General features: G+C 34.9%; 1 protein-coding gene across 1 annotated transcript; it reads right to left on the bottom strand.

Annotated features, from left to right (window-relative positions):
* Window positions 1–3,572: 3,572 nt before the first annotated feature.
* Window positions 3,573–12,513, bottom strand: LOC132272420 (ethylene-responsive transcription factor 4-like). The gene is made up of 2 exons (XM_059773577.1): window positions 12,128–12,513; window positions 3,573–3,741 (listed from the first exon to the last, which is right to left on the bottom strand). The coding sequence occupies exons 1-2, from the start codon at window positions 12,511–12,513 to the stop codon at window positions 3,573–3,575; spliced, it is 555 nt and encodes a 184-aa protein (XP_059629560.1).
* Window positions 12,514–13,036: the final 523 nt, after the last annotated feature.

The following is a 13,036-nucleotide window of genomic DNA, read 5'->3' as shown; positions in this document are numbered from 1 at the left end:
TGCTCCTGGTGTCCATAAGGGTATGAATGTATAATTTTTCAAAATATTTTTCTTTTCTTGGGGTGTTTTTCATAAATATATTTTGAAGATATTTATTTCAGGGGTTTTTCAGAAAATATTTTTAGAAGATATTTTCATTCGAGTCATTAGTGCAGTTTTCACTTTTTGGAGGGGCCATTGTGCAATTAATGAAAGTTATTACAAAATTGCCTCGTTTTGAGCCTGGATCCTCGTATGGGATTCATTTTCACATTTTGTCAAGTTGTGTGCTCTTATAATTTTCTTCTGGTCGTTTTTCTCCAGTTTCAAGGTTTTTAGCCCCGGTTGCCACCGAACTTGTTCGGGGCATATCTCTCTACTCGGGACTCGATTTTGACGTCATTTCTTTCATTATTCATATTTTCTCATTTCAGTTCTTTTTTGTTCATGAAGTTTTTTCGTTTGAGCGCGTGTACTCAAATTCCACTTTTCCGAACCCAGCGGAGCCCTTTCGGGGCACTTATAGGGTTTTCCTATAAATAGGGGGTTATAAAATTAAAAAGTCATCTTCCCCTCTCTTCATGCATGACTAGAAGCTGCCATGGTAGCCCAAGGGGGGCTACCACCCTTCTTCTCTCAATTAAACCTTTTTCCCTTTGTTAAAAAGTCATAGTGCCTTTACGTTTTGTGTTTGTCTTGACTACGTGCATCTTTTCCCCTTATTAGAACCCATTTTTAGCCAATTTTTGAGTTCGGGTTTGAGGTCAAGTTAGGATTTTGGCAGGTCCTCTTTGGATTTAAATGTTCACGACGTTGTCCCTAACAAAACCCCGAAATATTGTCTGATTCAGAGCCGTTTCATTTTGGTGGCTTTTGAGATTTTCATCTCAAATTGAGGTAGGAGATGTCTTAGGCTTTTATTTATGTTGTATTGATGATTTTATAAGCTTATACCACTTGTATGCATGTTTTGTATTAATCCTAGAATTTAATTTAATTATTTTCCTTGTATAGGATTTAATTCTCAAGGATATGTATAACCTAGAATTAAAGTATAGCATGGTAGTAAATTTGGCCTTGGTATGATTGTTGACATATATTAAATTTGAGTCATTTGAATAAGAATTGCAACTTTTATTTAATATTTTTCTTTTGTGAAAGATTAATTCCCATTGCCGTACCTTGCATGAAATTAACTTGTGATAGGCTATTAAATTAATTCTTGGTATGCTCTTTAACATAGTTTAATTTTGGAGCATTTGGATGAGTATGAAAATCTAGAGATTTTAATTAAATGAATTAATTAAAATCGATTTAAGGGTTCCATTAGCTTAATTAAGATTTTGAATGGATGTATGTAGTGGTCATGCAATGTTGTTTAACATGTGTTAATTAGGGATCATTTGATTGAGATTTGAAATTTAGAGAAATTAATTAGTTTATTTAATTAATTTCCGTTTCTATAGCGTTAATGATTTAATCATGTGTTTGACATTGGTTATATGTTTAAATCATGATTTTGGACTTGTATTAGATTCATGAGTTTATGATTTCAATGTTAAGATATATTGTTATAGCATGTAACGAATCGCACACTGAAGATTCAATATTTGTCATGCCTTAGTAGTTGTGGACTTAGAGCATGTATTATATGTGTTTCCAAATTTGGTTGTGCATAGTAGATAGTTGATTATCTTGTACATACATATTGATATATACGTTGTTGCATAACTTGTTGGTTTTGGAAACTTGGGGATGTTGTTGTCTGACTACGGCTAGGACATGGTTCTAATACGAGGGATTGTCCCTCTACAGTCTAGTTCGCACATAGGGAGGTTACCGATAGGCTAGTAACCCTAAAGTAACTATGCTATCGGTCTGATCTGGCATGAAGTCCAAGTATCCACTTTGTTTGATTTCGCATTTCATTTCAAGTTGACAACTAGATGATATCATAACTTGTTGTTCTTTAATTGATTTCCCGTTTTGAGTTTCAAGATGTAAACTTAGAGGAATCATGTTTTATGCGTTGTATTGGAAGTTCCAATGTTGGTTAAATTGCATCGATATTGTGATTTGTGTTTTGATGTTCAAATGTAACTTAGGAATGATCCTATAAATCCATTGGAACATAGACGTTAGGTGGCATGATCCACTGTAGTTGTTTTTGTGTTTTAGATTTCAAGTTAAAGACTTTGAGAATCTAAATCTTGATATTTTGTATAATATGTTTCCATGATTATTTGAGTTGCATGAATGATGTGATTTATGCTAGAAATGATCTAAGGTAGCTTAGGATGTTCCCTGAGTCTCATCTTGACATAGACGTTAGGTAGCATGAGCCCCTTTGACTTGTTTCACCTTAAGGTGATAATTTTGTAAAATGCTAGGTCTATGCATGCTCATTTCCTACGAGTAGCTTTATGTTACTCACCCCGAAGTTACTGGGGGTATTGTTCAGGTACAGGATTCAAGATTTGGATATTTACACTTGCCTTGGGTGGTTTGGAGATTTGAAGTTTCTTTTAAAGTATTCTTGTTCACATGTAAGTGTTAGCATGTTTAAGTTTTACTTTTGATATTGTAACATTTAGTTAGGTTCAATATGCTCTTTTTGCCTTATTATATGTAAAGTGTACTTAGATACACTATTTAAGACCTATTTGATATGTATAACATGAGGTTAAGGGCCACAAACCTTAAAGTTTAAGTGTATGTATTTAGATTCCAAGTTTTTCCCTTGAAATGTAACTTTTCTAACTTTGGAGGTTTGATATTTGATTTAGAGTAAATGACATGTAATGAGGTCATGAGCCATTGTAACATACTTCTATACTTAAAGTACACTTGTTGGCGTTCTACTTTAATAAAACTGGTTGGACTTGGGCAGAATGGTTGAAATAGTGATTCAAATAAGGGAAATCAATTGCATTTTAGTAGAACCAATTACAGTTGCCTGATATGTGCGAAAGACATTTTCTTTTTCCATTTTAGAAGCCCCAAAACTTGAGGAGCAAGGCTGAAGATTTGAGAAGGAAGTTGCATTATATTAGGCTGCTATTTTAGAGTTGAATAATATGGTAACTTCTTGTAGGTAAGTTGGGGTATTCTTGTTCAATAAGAAATTGGGTTAGAATAATCTATAAATAGAATTGGGTTAAAAGTAATAAAAAAAATTTTAAAAAAAATAACAAAGATGTAGGGGGTTGAAGGGTGAGTGTTGTGAGGAGAGATAAGGGCATATGTAATTTTTGAGTGTAAAAATGTAGCCCTAAGAGTGATGAGTGAGAGTGATTAGGGTTTTGACATATGGTTGTATATTCTTTTCCTTGATTCATAATAATGAAAATCTCTCTCCATGGATGTAACTTTGACACCCCAATTTTCCATCCCTCACAAGTCACATTAGCCACAGGGAAGGAATAACATTTTCATCTCCCAAGTCCAATTATCGGTAGAGTCCACATAAGGCAAAAAATTGAAAACTGATAACCTAACCCTCTACTCAAATATTAGACTTCAATAGTACACATAGAGCACCCCCAAACCATAGGAAACACATAGGATCAAGCACATCACATATTTTCCAAAGCTTAATCACTAATTCCTCGAAAAGGGCAAAATTGGGATCTACACTTCAATCCTTTGATCCAAATGTCAGAAAGACAAACAGATTCCACCATTGTATTAAAAATACCCGAAGACCCATGATACACCCTCTCGGGGTCTCCACCCTTCTCCAGCACCTTGTTTGACCAAACCCTAAGACATGTGTAAAACAGTTAACTATAAGTTTGAATTTTCAAACCAATAGTTAAACTCACCCACGAACTTCACCATTGTGCTCAGAAGGTCTAAAAACCTTTAAAAGCACTGTAATATTTCTCACCTTCCATTCTGGGACCACCTTTGACCAAAACCCTTCGGTAGTGGTCAAATGGTCAACTCAAACTTTAAACTTTCAAAACCAATAGTTAAATGGGCAAATAGATATCATTATTGCATTCAAAAGGTTAAAAAACCTTAGAACCCATTTTAATATTGGATATATTCCAATCTGGACACTCCTTTAACTAAAATTCTAATCCAAAGGCAAAATGGTTAATTCACATCTGTGCTGAGTTGTCCAGATCTTATTATAGGGAAAAATAGATGATATCACATGCATGACATCATGTTAAGGTCAAAAGTCCCAAAAAATTATCAAAAATTCAAAAGAAATTGGTAAAAATGCAATATTTGGAAGTTTGGAAATTTGTTGTGAGTATTTTTAAAGTTGCGTAGAAGAGCAGAGGTTGGAATCAACCTTCAGTAAAGTCCAATCAGTAGCACTTCACACTCCAACTTTATACTTCAACTGGTTGCACTTTATTCTTCAACCGGTTGCAGTTCCAATGATGGCACTGTTCTTTGGCAAAGTCCAACTAGTTGTAGTTAACTGAATATGCGAAAATTTAGTTTTTGGTAACTTTTTAGTTTCCTATTTTTACCCAAACTTGTAGGGCAGTCATTGCATGATTTTAAATGCTATTTTTACCTATTACAAATGATCAACAAATGATAGAATTATTGGGGATGTTCACCCTGAGATAAGAGGGATTGATTGCTTCAATTGGAAAAACAAAGTTTTCATCTTTTACCTAATCATTGAAGCTTTTTGAGAATTTTTTTAGAGAAATCTGATTGTACTTAAACACGAGAGTGATTAAGGTGATGTTCTTCTACTGATTAATAAGGAATTTTCAGAGTCTACACCAAATTACAAGTTGATCAGAACAACAAATCTTCTACAAGAGGTTCCAATCACACTTTGAAAGGATTAAGACATTCGTGAAGTGTTGGTTGATCTACTAGCGATCCTTCTATAGAGATCAAGAGTAAGCCTAAAGTCGAGTGTTGTTGAATGGGGGAGTTGCAAAGCCAGGGATGGTCAGCAATTTATTTTTGGTAGAGCGAAAGGGTGTGAGCTTGAGTTAGAGTCCATTATACTTTACTTCAAAAATAGTGGATCGTTTTGCTCAGTACTGCGAAAGTCCTCGAAGTTTTTCCCATACGATTGGTTGATTTCCACCAATTAGGATTTTTTCGCTAAAAATCTAATGTCATCTCTCAAACTCTACTTTACTTACTTTACTTTATAGTATATATTTTTGTGGTTATGGATGTTTAATCAATCATAATTATGTATAATTTAATTAATCCCAAAAAATTGGCCAAGTTTACCTATTCGCCGCCTCTAGGTCATTTAGAGTATTAATCCCAACTTAATCAATTAATAGCTTTCGAACCGCGCTACTCACACTTGGTTTCAGAACAAGTTGCTCAAAAGGTTAAGGAGATCAAACTTGTTGATTTTGTTGTAATTGTTTCATCATATATTTACTTAATTTTTTTGTTTATGTTTTGGCTGCTTTTCATATTTCTAATTCTGTCACAAACATGCATGTTGAGTGGCCTAAGTTAGAAAGGGATTTTGAAAATTTGTTGGAGAAATTAAAATATTTGAAGTCGCCCAATCATAAATTCTATAATCAAAGTCTCCACCATACTCTATTGATAATGCAACACCCAACTTTAAAAACAAATGATACTTTCAGAATAAGACCATCATCACCTTTGATAATGCAAGACCAAACTTTTAGCTATTGATTCTCTTTAATGAAACCATTGGCTCTAACATCACTTGTTGGTGGACCACCTAAGGAGTTGAGAGAGAAATTCGAGTTGTACTATCTGCGTACTTATGAATAATGTATTTAAAATTATGTTTAGGAATACATATCTTATAATTGAATTTGAAGAAATATTAATTTAATTTCTTTAATTCTAATTTTAAGCCACCAATTTGATGTTTCCAAATATATTGTAATTAGAATTTAAATGAGAATTACAATCATTATCTCTTTCTTTCTTAATCTCATCACAAATTGTTGGCACTAAAACTTGGCAGCCACCTCAGCAATGACGTGGACCAGTGAGGAGACGACAACTGTTCAATATGGTTTTCAAGAGAATTCGGCCAGTTGAGAAATATTAGGAGATAATTTAGGAGAAGATACTTAGCCACCTCATCAATAAGGTTGTTGCTGCAATATAGGAACTAAAATTTGACTTAATTTAAACAGTTTGTTAACTGGGAAGGAAAGACTAAGAGATTCGGCTAAGGTGAAACAACTAAATCCCCATGAAATAGGGATTTAATTGGAGAAGAGAAGGAGAGATAATATAGGATGGCAGCCGTATCAAGAATGATGTGGACAAATCTAAATGAGACAAGTGGCTTGTACGTGTATTAAAGGTTGGGCTATTCAAGGAGTAAAATGGCTGCCAGAATTATGAAAAGAAGTTGCTAAAAATTAGCAACTTTTTAGCAACTAAAGCTAACCAGGTCGAGGGAGTTAGCATATGATGAAGAAAGTACTCGACTAAGGAAACTGGAGACAGAGATATTGAAGGCAAAGCACACTGAGGTTGACCCAATTTGAATTACGAAAGGAAGAAAATCAAGAAGAATGATATTTTGGAGTAAATAATTATGAGAATAAGTTGATTAAGACTTTTATAAATAGAAGACCCTGGATTTTTCAACCCAGTGTGTCCTGTGATGACCAAAAATGGATCCAAGAATGCGGAAGCAAGAAACAAGACAACGGTCTCCCAAGGCGCAACACACCTCTAAGACCTTAAGATGACCTTCCATGAGGTTACGGAACCCAAAGGAATAAAGTGCGGAAGTAACTTGAAAACAAGTCCATAGAGATGTACATTATCCCTAGGATACAAGAATGGACTTTGAAAGAGTTTCGAAGCTCAACGGAAGCAAAACAAAGATAAGGGTATCAAAACCCTACCGAAAGAAGGACCAAGGGTAAAATGGTTATTTTACCCTAAGAGGAAGGAATTTGACTTCCAACAAGTCAAATGAAGTTAAAAACATCTAAAAACATCCTTTGGTAACTTCACATGAAGTTCTAAGGCCAAAGGAAGTGAAATCCCAAATGAACCCTATCCTGGTTCGAACCAAATCCGATACCCTCTCACTAAAACAAGGATATCTTGATCTAGGAGATGAATCTGAAACTAAAATTGGTACCATTGGAAAGCTTACTTTGATGCGGTCAATTTAGACTTAAGAACGGACCAATTCGTAGTTGAAACAAAGAAGTTACATCAGTTTGAATTTAGATGACCAAAACTGAAATCTCTGGTGGACTTGAACTGGTTCAACATTCTTGAACCAGTTCAACATGGATAGAACATCCATACTGGACCAATTTTTGCACCTTGAACCGGTCTAATATTCTTGAACCAATTCAACTTGACCAGAACACAAAAAAATGGAGCAGAAATAGTGAAATTGCAGAAATTTATGTTTGGAATGCAGTTTTCGAGATCAAGATGACATTTTTCGGAAAAATGTCGTGAAGAAACTCCTCCTAAAATCACATTTTCTATGTAATACAGTTGAGACTAGAAATTATTTCCTAAAGAAAATTCCCAAAATACCCTTAAACAAGATTTTTCAACAAAAGTGTGGAATGAGTCCATAGGAGGCTCATTTCACCAACGAAAGAGTTTTTCATGAAAATGATCATGCACACAAATGTAAATGGTGATTTTGAGCACGCGAGAATGGTCCGCGACTCCCGAAAATGGCCGAGTCAAAATCTGACCCCCGACGGCCGAAAAGGCGAAAATGAACTTGAAATGGGAAAAATAAAAACCAAAATTATAAAATGGTTTCAAATGACCACTTGGCCTTTGGCCACACTTCATACATGACTAATGAGACTCTATAAAAGAATGAAAATGAAATTCCCACACCCGATGCAACCATGATGAAACAATAACTTAGCATTTTTTAATATTTTCATAGTATTTCATGAAGTCAAAATTTACATTGGATACAACATACATGTCATTGGCCTCAGGCCTCACCTCATACATGTCAAATACAATACAAAATGTGTACTTATGTACACATTACATATATGGAATCAAATATACATATTTTGACCTAAAAGGCTACAAGTGGCATTTCAAGCCAACCTTTATAAGAATTGAAACCTTCAAATCTATAATCATCCAAACAATGATGAACATCATGAACCAAGTCTTCGTACCTGATCAAAAATCCCAGTAACTTCGGGGTGAGTAAACAAGTTTACTCGTAGAGAATGAGCATGCATAGACTCGATTTCTTTAAAGATTTTTACATTAACTTGAAACAATTTAAAAGGATTATGCCACTTGACGTCTATGTCAAATGTGAGACTCAAGGAGCATCCTAAGCTACCTTAGATCATTTCTATCATAATTCACATCCTTCATGCAGTTCCAAACAACATAAGAACATGCTATAGAAAGCAACAAGATATAGATTTTCAAAGCTGTCAACTTGAAATCTAAAATACGAAAACGACAAAAGTGGGTCATGCCACCTAACGTCTATGTTCCAAATGAATTTATAGGATCATTCCTAAGCTATATTTGAACATTTGAACCATAATCACAATATCGATGCAATTTAACCAACATTAGAACTTCCAATACAACACATAAAACATAAATTCTCAAAGTTAACACCTTGAAACTTAAAATGGGAAATTAAATAGGGAACAACAAGTTACAACATCATATAGTTATCAACTTGAAATGAAATGCGAAATCAAACAAGGTGGATAGTTAGACATCACGTCGGATCAGATCGACGCCATAGTTACTTTAGGATTACTAGCCCACGGGTAATCGCCTTATGTGCGCATTAGACTATAGGAGGACATTCCCCCGTACTAGAACCATGTCCTAGCGGTAGTCAAACAACGACATCCCCAAGTTTCTAAAATCAACAAGTTCTGCAACAACGTATATAGCAACATTTATATACAAGATAATCAACTATCTACCACACACAACCAAATTTAGAAACACATACAATACATGCTCTAAGTCCACCACTACTATGGCATGAAAGATGTCAAATACAAGGTGTGCAACTTATTACACAAGGCAACAATATAATCCATAAAGAAAACATGCTCTCATGAATATAAATATAACAACAATGTTATCCTATGCTCAAAACATAACCAAGTGAATATACAACAAGTCCAAGTCCATGATTTAAACATAGAAACAATTTCTAAAACACAATTAGATCCATGGAGCCATTAGATAGAATTTAATTAAACAAAAATAATTAAATTCTCTATATTTCAAATCAAATTCAAATAACCTCAAATTATTATATGTTAAACAACATAGAATGCTCATTACATATATCAAATCAAAAGAGCAAAATGAGCAAGACATCATCATGTGGAATTTAATTAATTTAAATTAATTAAATCTCTAATTTTCAAAAGTTGTTCAAATGATCCCAAATTAATATATATCAAGCACTAAGTCATGGTCATACCATATATCAAGTCTAAAATGGAATACAAGCAAAATACAATTTACTAGAATTTAAATCAAATTAAATCCATTTAATCTCTAGATTTGAAAACTCTTTTAAATCATCCCAATTTAATATACAACAAAGATCAAGTCATGGTCATGCCATATATCAAGTCTAAAATGAGTTATAAACAAACTATGATACATCATTAATTTCTCAAATTAACATAAGACATGTATACAACTTATATCTCATACAAAAATAAGTAACGCCACTTAGAAAATAAATTATAACACCCCCTACCTCACTAGAGAAGTGTCTCTCTAGAATCCAAGGTAAATTAACACAAAATGGCAAACCCTTCAAGGTTATGTAGAGGAGGACGAGGGGAACAAAAAGTGTTCCAAGCTTCATGATCTAAGGTGAGTGGAAGGTCCTAAAAAATCAAGATCAAGGCCTAAGGCTTCAAGCTCCATCCATGGAGGCTAGGGTTCTAATGAGGAAGAAAATGATATAATGTGAAAATGTGTGAGTGGAGGAAATAGAAATCCTCCACTCACTATGTGATCCTACACGATGGTCAATACACACATCTATGGTCAATTGCACAAAAATCCCTCTTTAAAACCATAATCCCAAAGTGGCCCAAAAATAATTGCAAGACTTAATTTGGAGCATACACTTGTCACTCATCTAAGCATCCATTATAGGCTTAATCCTAAGCCTACACTTGTCAACCATCTAAGCCAACAAGTGCGCCTATCCTAGCTCAACAATTGGTTGAATCTTTACCCTCCACATATCATCATCCAAGGCATCAAAGTGTCCCCACACAAATGTCAACAAGTGGGCCAATGAGAGAGTGTGACACTTGTCACACTTTTTAAAAATTGCAAAAAGGTCATTTTTGAAAATATCTTCCAAATTAAATTATAAAATGGTCCCTAAGACGAAAAATAATTACTTTACAGTAATTACACAAATGACCCCAAAAGAAAGAAAAATTCTAAAGAAGTGTGCATCCACACCCCTAAGGAAGAAAGTACACAACTAACATGTTTTTCTACAAAAGAAAAAAATACACATAGCATGGAATTTAAATAACATGGATACATGCAAAACTGGAATCAAATATGAACACAAAAAGTGAGGTTATGCCAACAAAGTAATAAACAGGAAAAAGACGAAAAGTGAATAGTGTCACAAAAGTTAAAATGTGAAAATGACTCGGTCATCAAAGGAAGTCATCAATCCAAAGGAAAGAGTATCGAAAACCATTTTCGAGCACTCAAGATGACACCTAGTGATGAGAAACCAAACTTAGAAAGGAAAAGATTAACAAATATATATATATATTTGTTATATATATATATATATATATATATATATATATATTCATGAAAATATAAGAAAAAGGGAAAGGAAAGAAAATGACCGGGTCATTACAAGATAATAGAGGATGGTAGCCGTATTAAGAATGATGTGGACAAATCTAAATGAGACAAGTTGCTTTTACGTGTATTAAAGGTTGGGCTATTCAAGGAGTAAAATGGCTACCAGAATTATGAAAAAAAGTTACTAAAAATTAGCAACTTTTTAGCAACTAAAGCTAACCAGGTTGAGGGAGTTAGCAGATGATGAAGAAAGTACTCGACTAAGGAAACTGGAGATAGAGATATTGAAGGCAAAACACACTGAGGTTGACCCAATTTGAATTATGAAAGGAAGAAAATCAAGGAGAATAATATTTTGGAGCAAATAATTATGAGAATAAGTTGATTAAGACTTTTATAAATAGAAGTATTGTATAACGACTGGAACCTATAGGTCTAAACCGTTAGCCGGGTCCTTACCCAAACCCGAAGCCAACTAAGGGCACAACCGACCTTTTCTAAGTCAATGTGAACACACATTTCATCCCAGGGGTACACAACAACATAACTTCCAATGCCTCAAGGGGAACACAACATGCAGGTGAGAAGAGATGGCTTCAGTTGGCTGGCAGCTTTATGTCGACCAGCTGATGCCTCAAGATCAGTCAGCTGACCTATAGGGTCGGCAGGCCAAAACGATGACCAAAACTACAAGCTCTCCGGACTTTCATGAAATAGCCTCTCAGCCGACTGGAGATGAGGGTTCGGTCGGCTGATGAGGAAGGTTGGCCGGCCGAAACAACACTTTCAGAGACCCCAACTCTCTAGAATGGCCTAAAATGCTCTATCGGTCGGCTGACACCCCTTGTTAGCCAGCCGACAAACCCAGAAACATAATAAACTTGCACTGGAAACCTCAACACACCGTGCTCGTTATGAGCTAAACCTGATACACAATCAACCCCGAATTCATGGCAACAATACACAGAAAGTATCATGGTTAAATGCATTAAACATTTCAGAAGGCAATCCATCATTATCCCATTTTATCACATAGTCACAAGTAAGGGTAGCAAATGGGCGGGTTGGGCCGGGTTTGGGTTGGGTTGAAAATGGCGGGTTAACATGGGTCAAGACCCATATTCAACCTGTTCAGAACTGGTTAAAAATGGGCAGCCCGTGGACCCATTAATTATTATTTTTAGATTTTTTTATTTTTAAATTTTTTAAAAAAAATTTCACCAAAGTTCCAACACTTCTCTAATACCTAATCCTATCCCCATTTTCAAAAATAGAATAAAAGGGAAAACTAAAAAGTAAAAAATAAAAAATTAAATAAAAGACGGTAAAAAAAAATAATAATAAAATCGGAAACCACACGGCGGAGCCAAATCGAGCTACGCCTCCGGCGCCGTGAGAGATATTAAGATCCAACGGCGACGAATCAACCATTAGCGCCAGTGAAAACCCGGACGACTCCATGGTACTACTCTCATCCGAACTCTTATTGCAACTACTCTTCTCGATCATCATCACATCTATCTTCTCACCACCACCATTGATAAAGTTCCTCACACTCACCTCCTCCGGCACCGGGAAATTAGTCCTGGCTTTGTTGCCGCGAAACTCCCTCGCGGTGGCGTCGTACGCCCTCGCCGCCTCCTCCGCCGTGTCGAACGTCCCCAACCACACATGACTCTTCTTCCCTAGATCTCGAATCTTAGCGGCGCCGTACACCCCTGAAATGCACCTCTTTCGCATTGCCGTTAAATTTGTCAAAAAATTTTAATTTTATAAATTTTTTTTAAAACTTTTTTTAATTATTTTCTATTTTTAAATTATTTTTGTTCAAAAGGTTTTAAAATTTTTTATTTTTTAATTATTTTTTTTAGAAGAAATTTCTAGAGAGAGAAACTTAGAGAGAGGGGATTGATGAGAGATAAATATAAAGAGAGAAGATTGTGAGTGAGAGAATTTTAGAGAGAGAAATGAGTTGAGTGCAATATAGAATAGATGTGTGTTGTGTGTTTATTATGTGATGGGTGAAATATGAGTTGAATATGATTAACCATATTTAACCCATCTTGACCCTCAAATTAAATATAGTTCACCCATAACCATTAAAAAGCGGGAGGATATAGGCGGGTTGATGGTTTCTGACCCATTTTGCCACCCCTAGTCACAAGCTACATCAAAGTTCTATCAAGAGATTATAATTACAACACATGGTTACACTTTACAAAACGAATACATTTATAATGTGATGTTTTACAAAAGAATGGGA

Source organism: Cornus florida, unplaced genomic scaffold (assembly GCF_030987335.1).
Source record: "Cornus florida cultivar Cherokee Brave unplaced genomic scaffold, ASM3098733v1 CherokeeBrave_3.0.0_Hap2_Chr01, whole genome shotgun sequence".
Classification (NCBI taxonomy): Eukaryota; Viridiplantae; Streptophyta; class Magnoliopsida; order Cornales; family Cornaceae; genus Cornus; species Cornus florida.
The sequence above is the reverse complement of the archived record's forward strand: the minus strand, read 5'-3'. Positions and strand labels throughout refer to the sequence as shown.

Excerpts from the sequence above, each read along its gene's own strand:
- LOC132272420 (XM_059773577.1), bottom strand. The coding sequence starts at position 12,513 with ATGCGAAAGAGGTGCATTTCAGGGGTGTACGGCGCCGCTAAGATTCGA. Across the intron at positions 3,742-12,127 it reads CGATTTGGCTCCGCCGTGTG|GGTTTGGTCAAACAAGGTGC; the intron begins GTTTCCGATTTT and ends CACATGTCTTAG.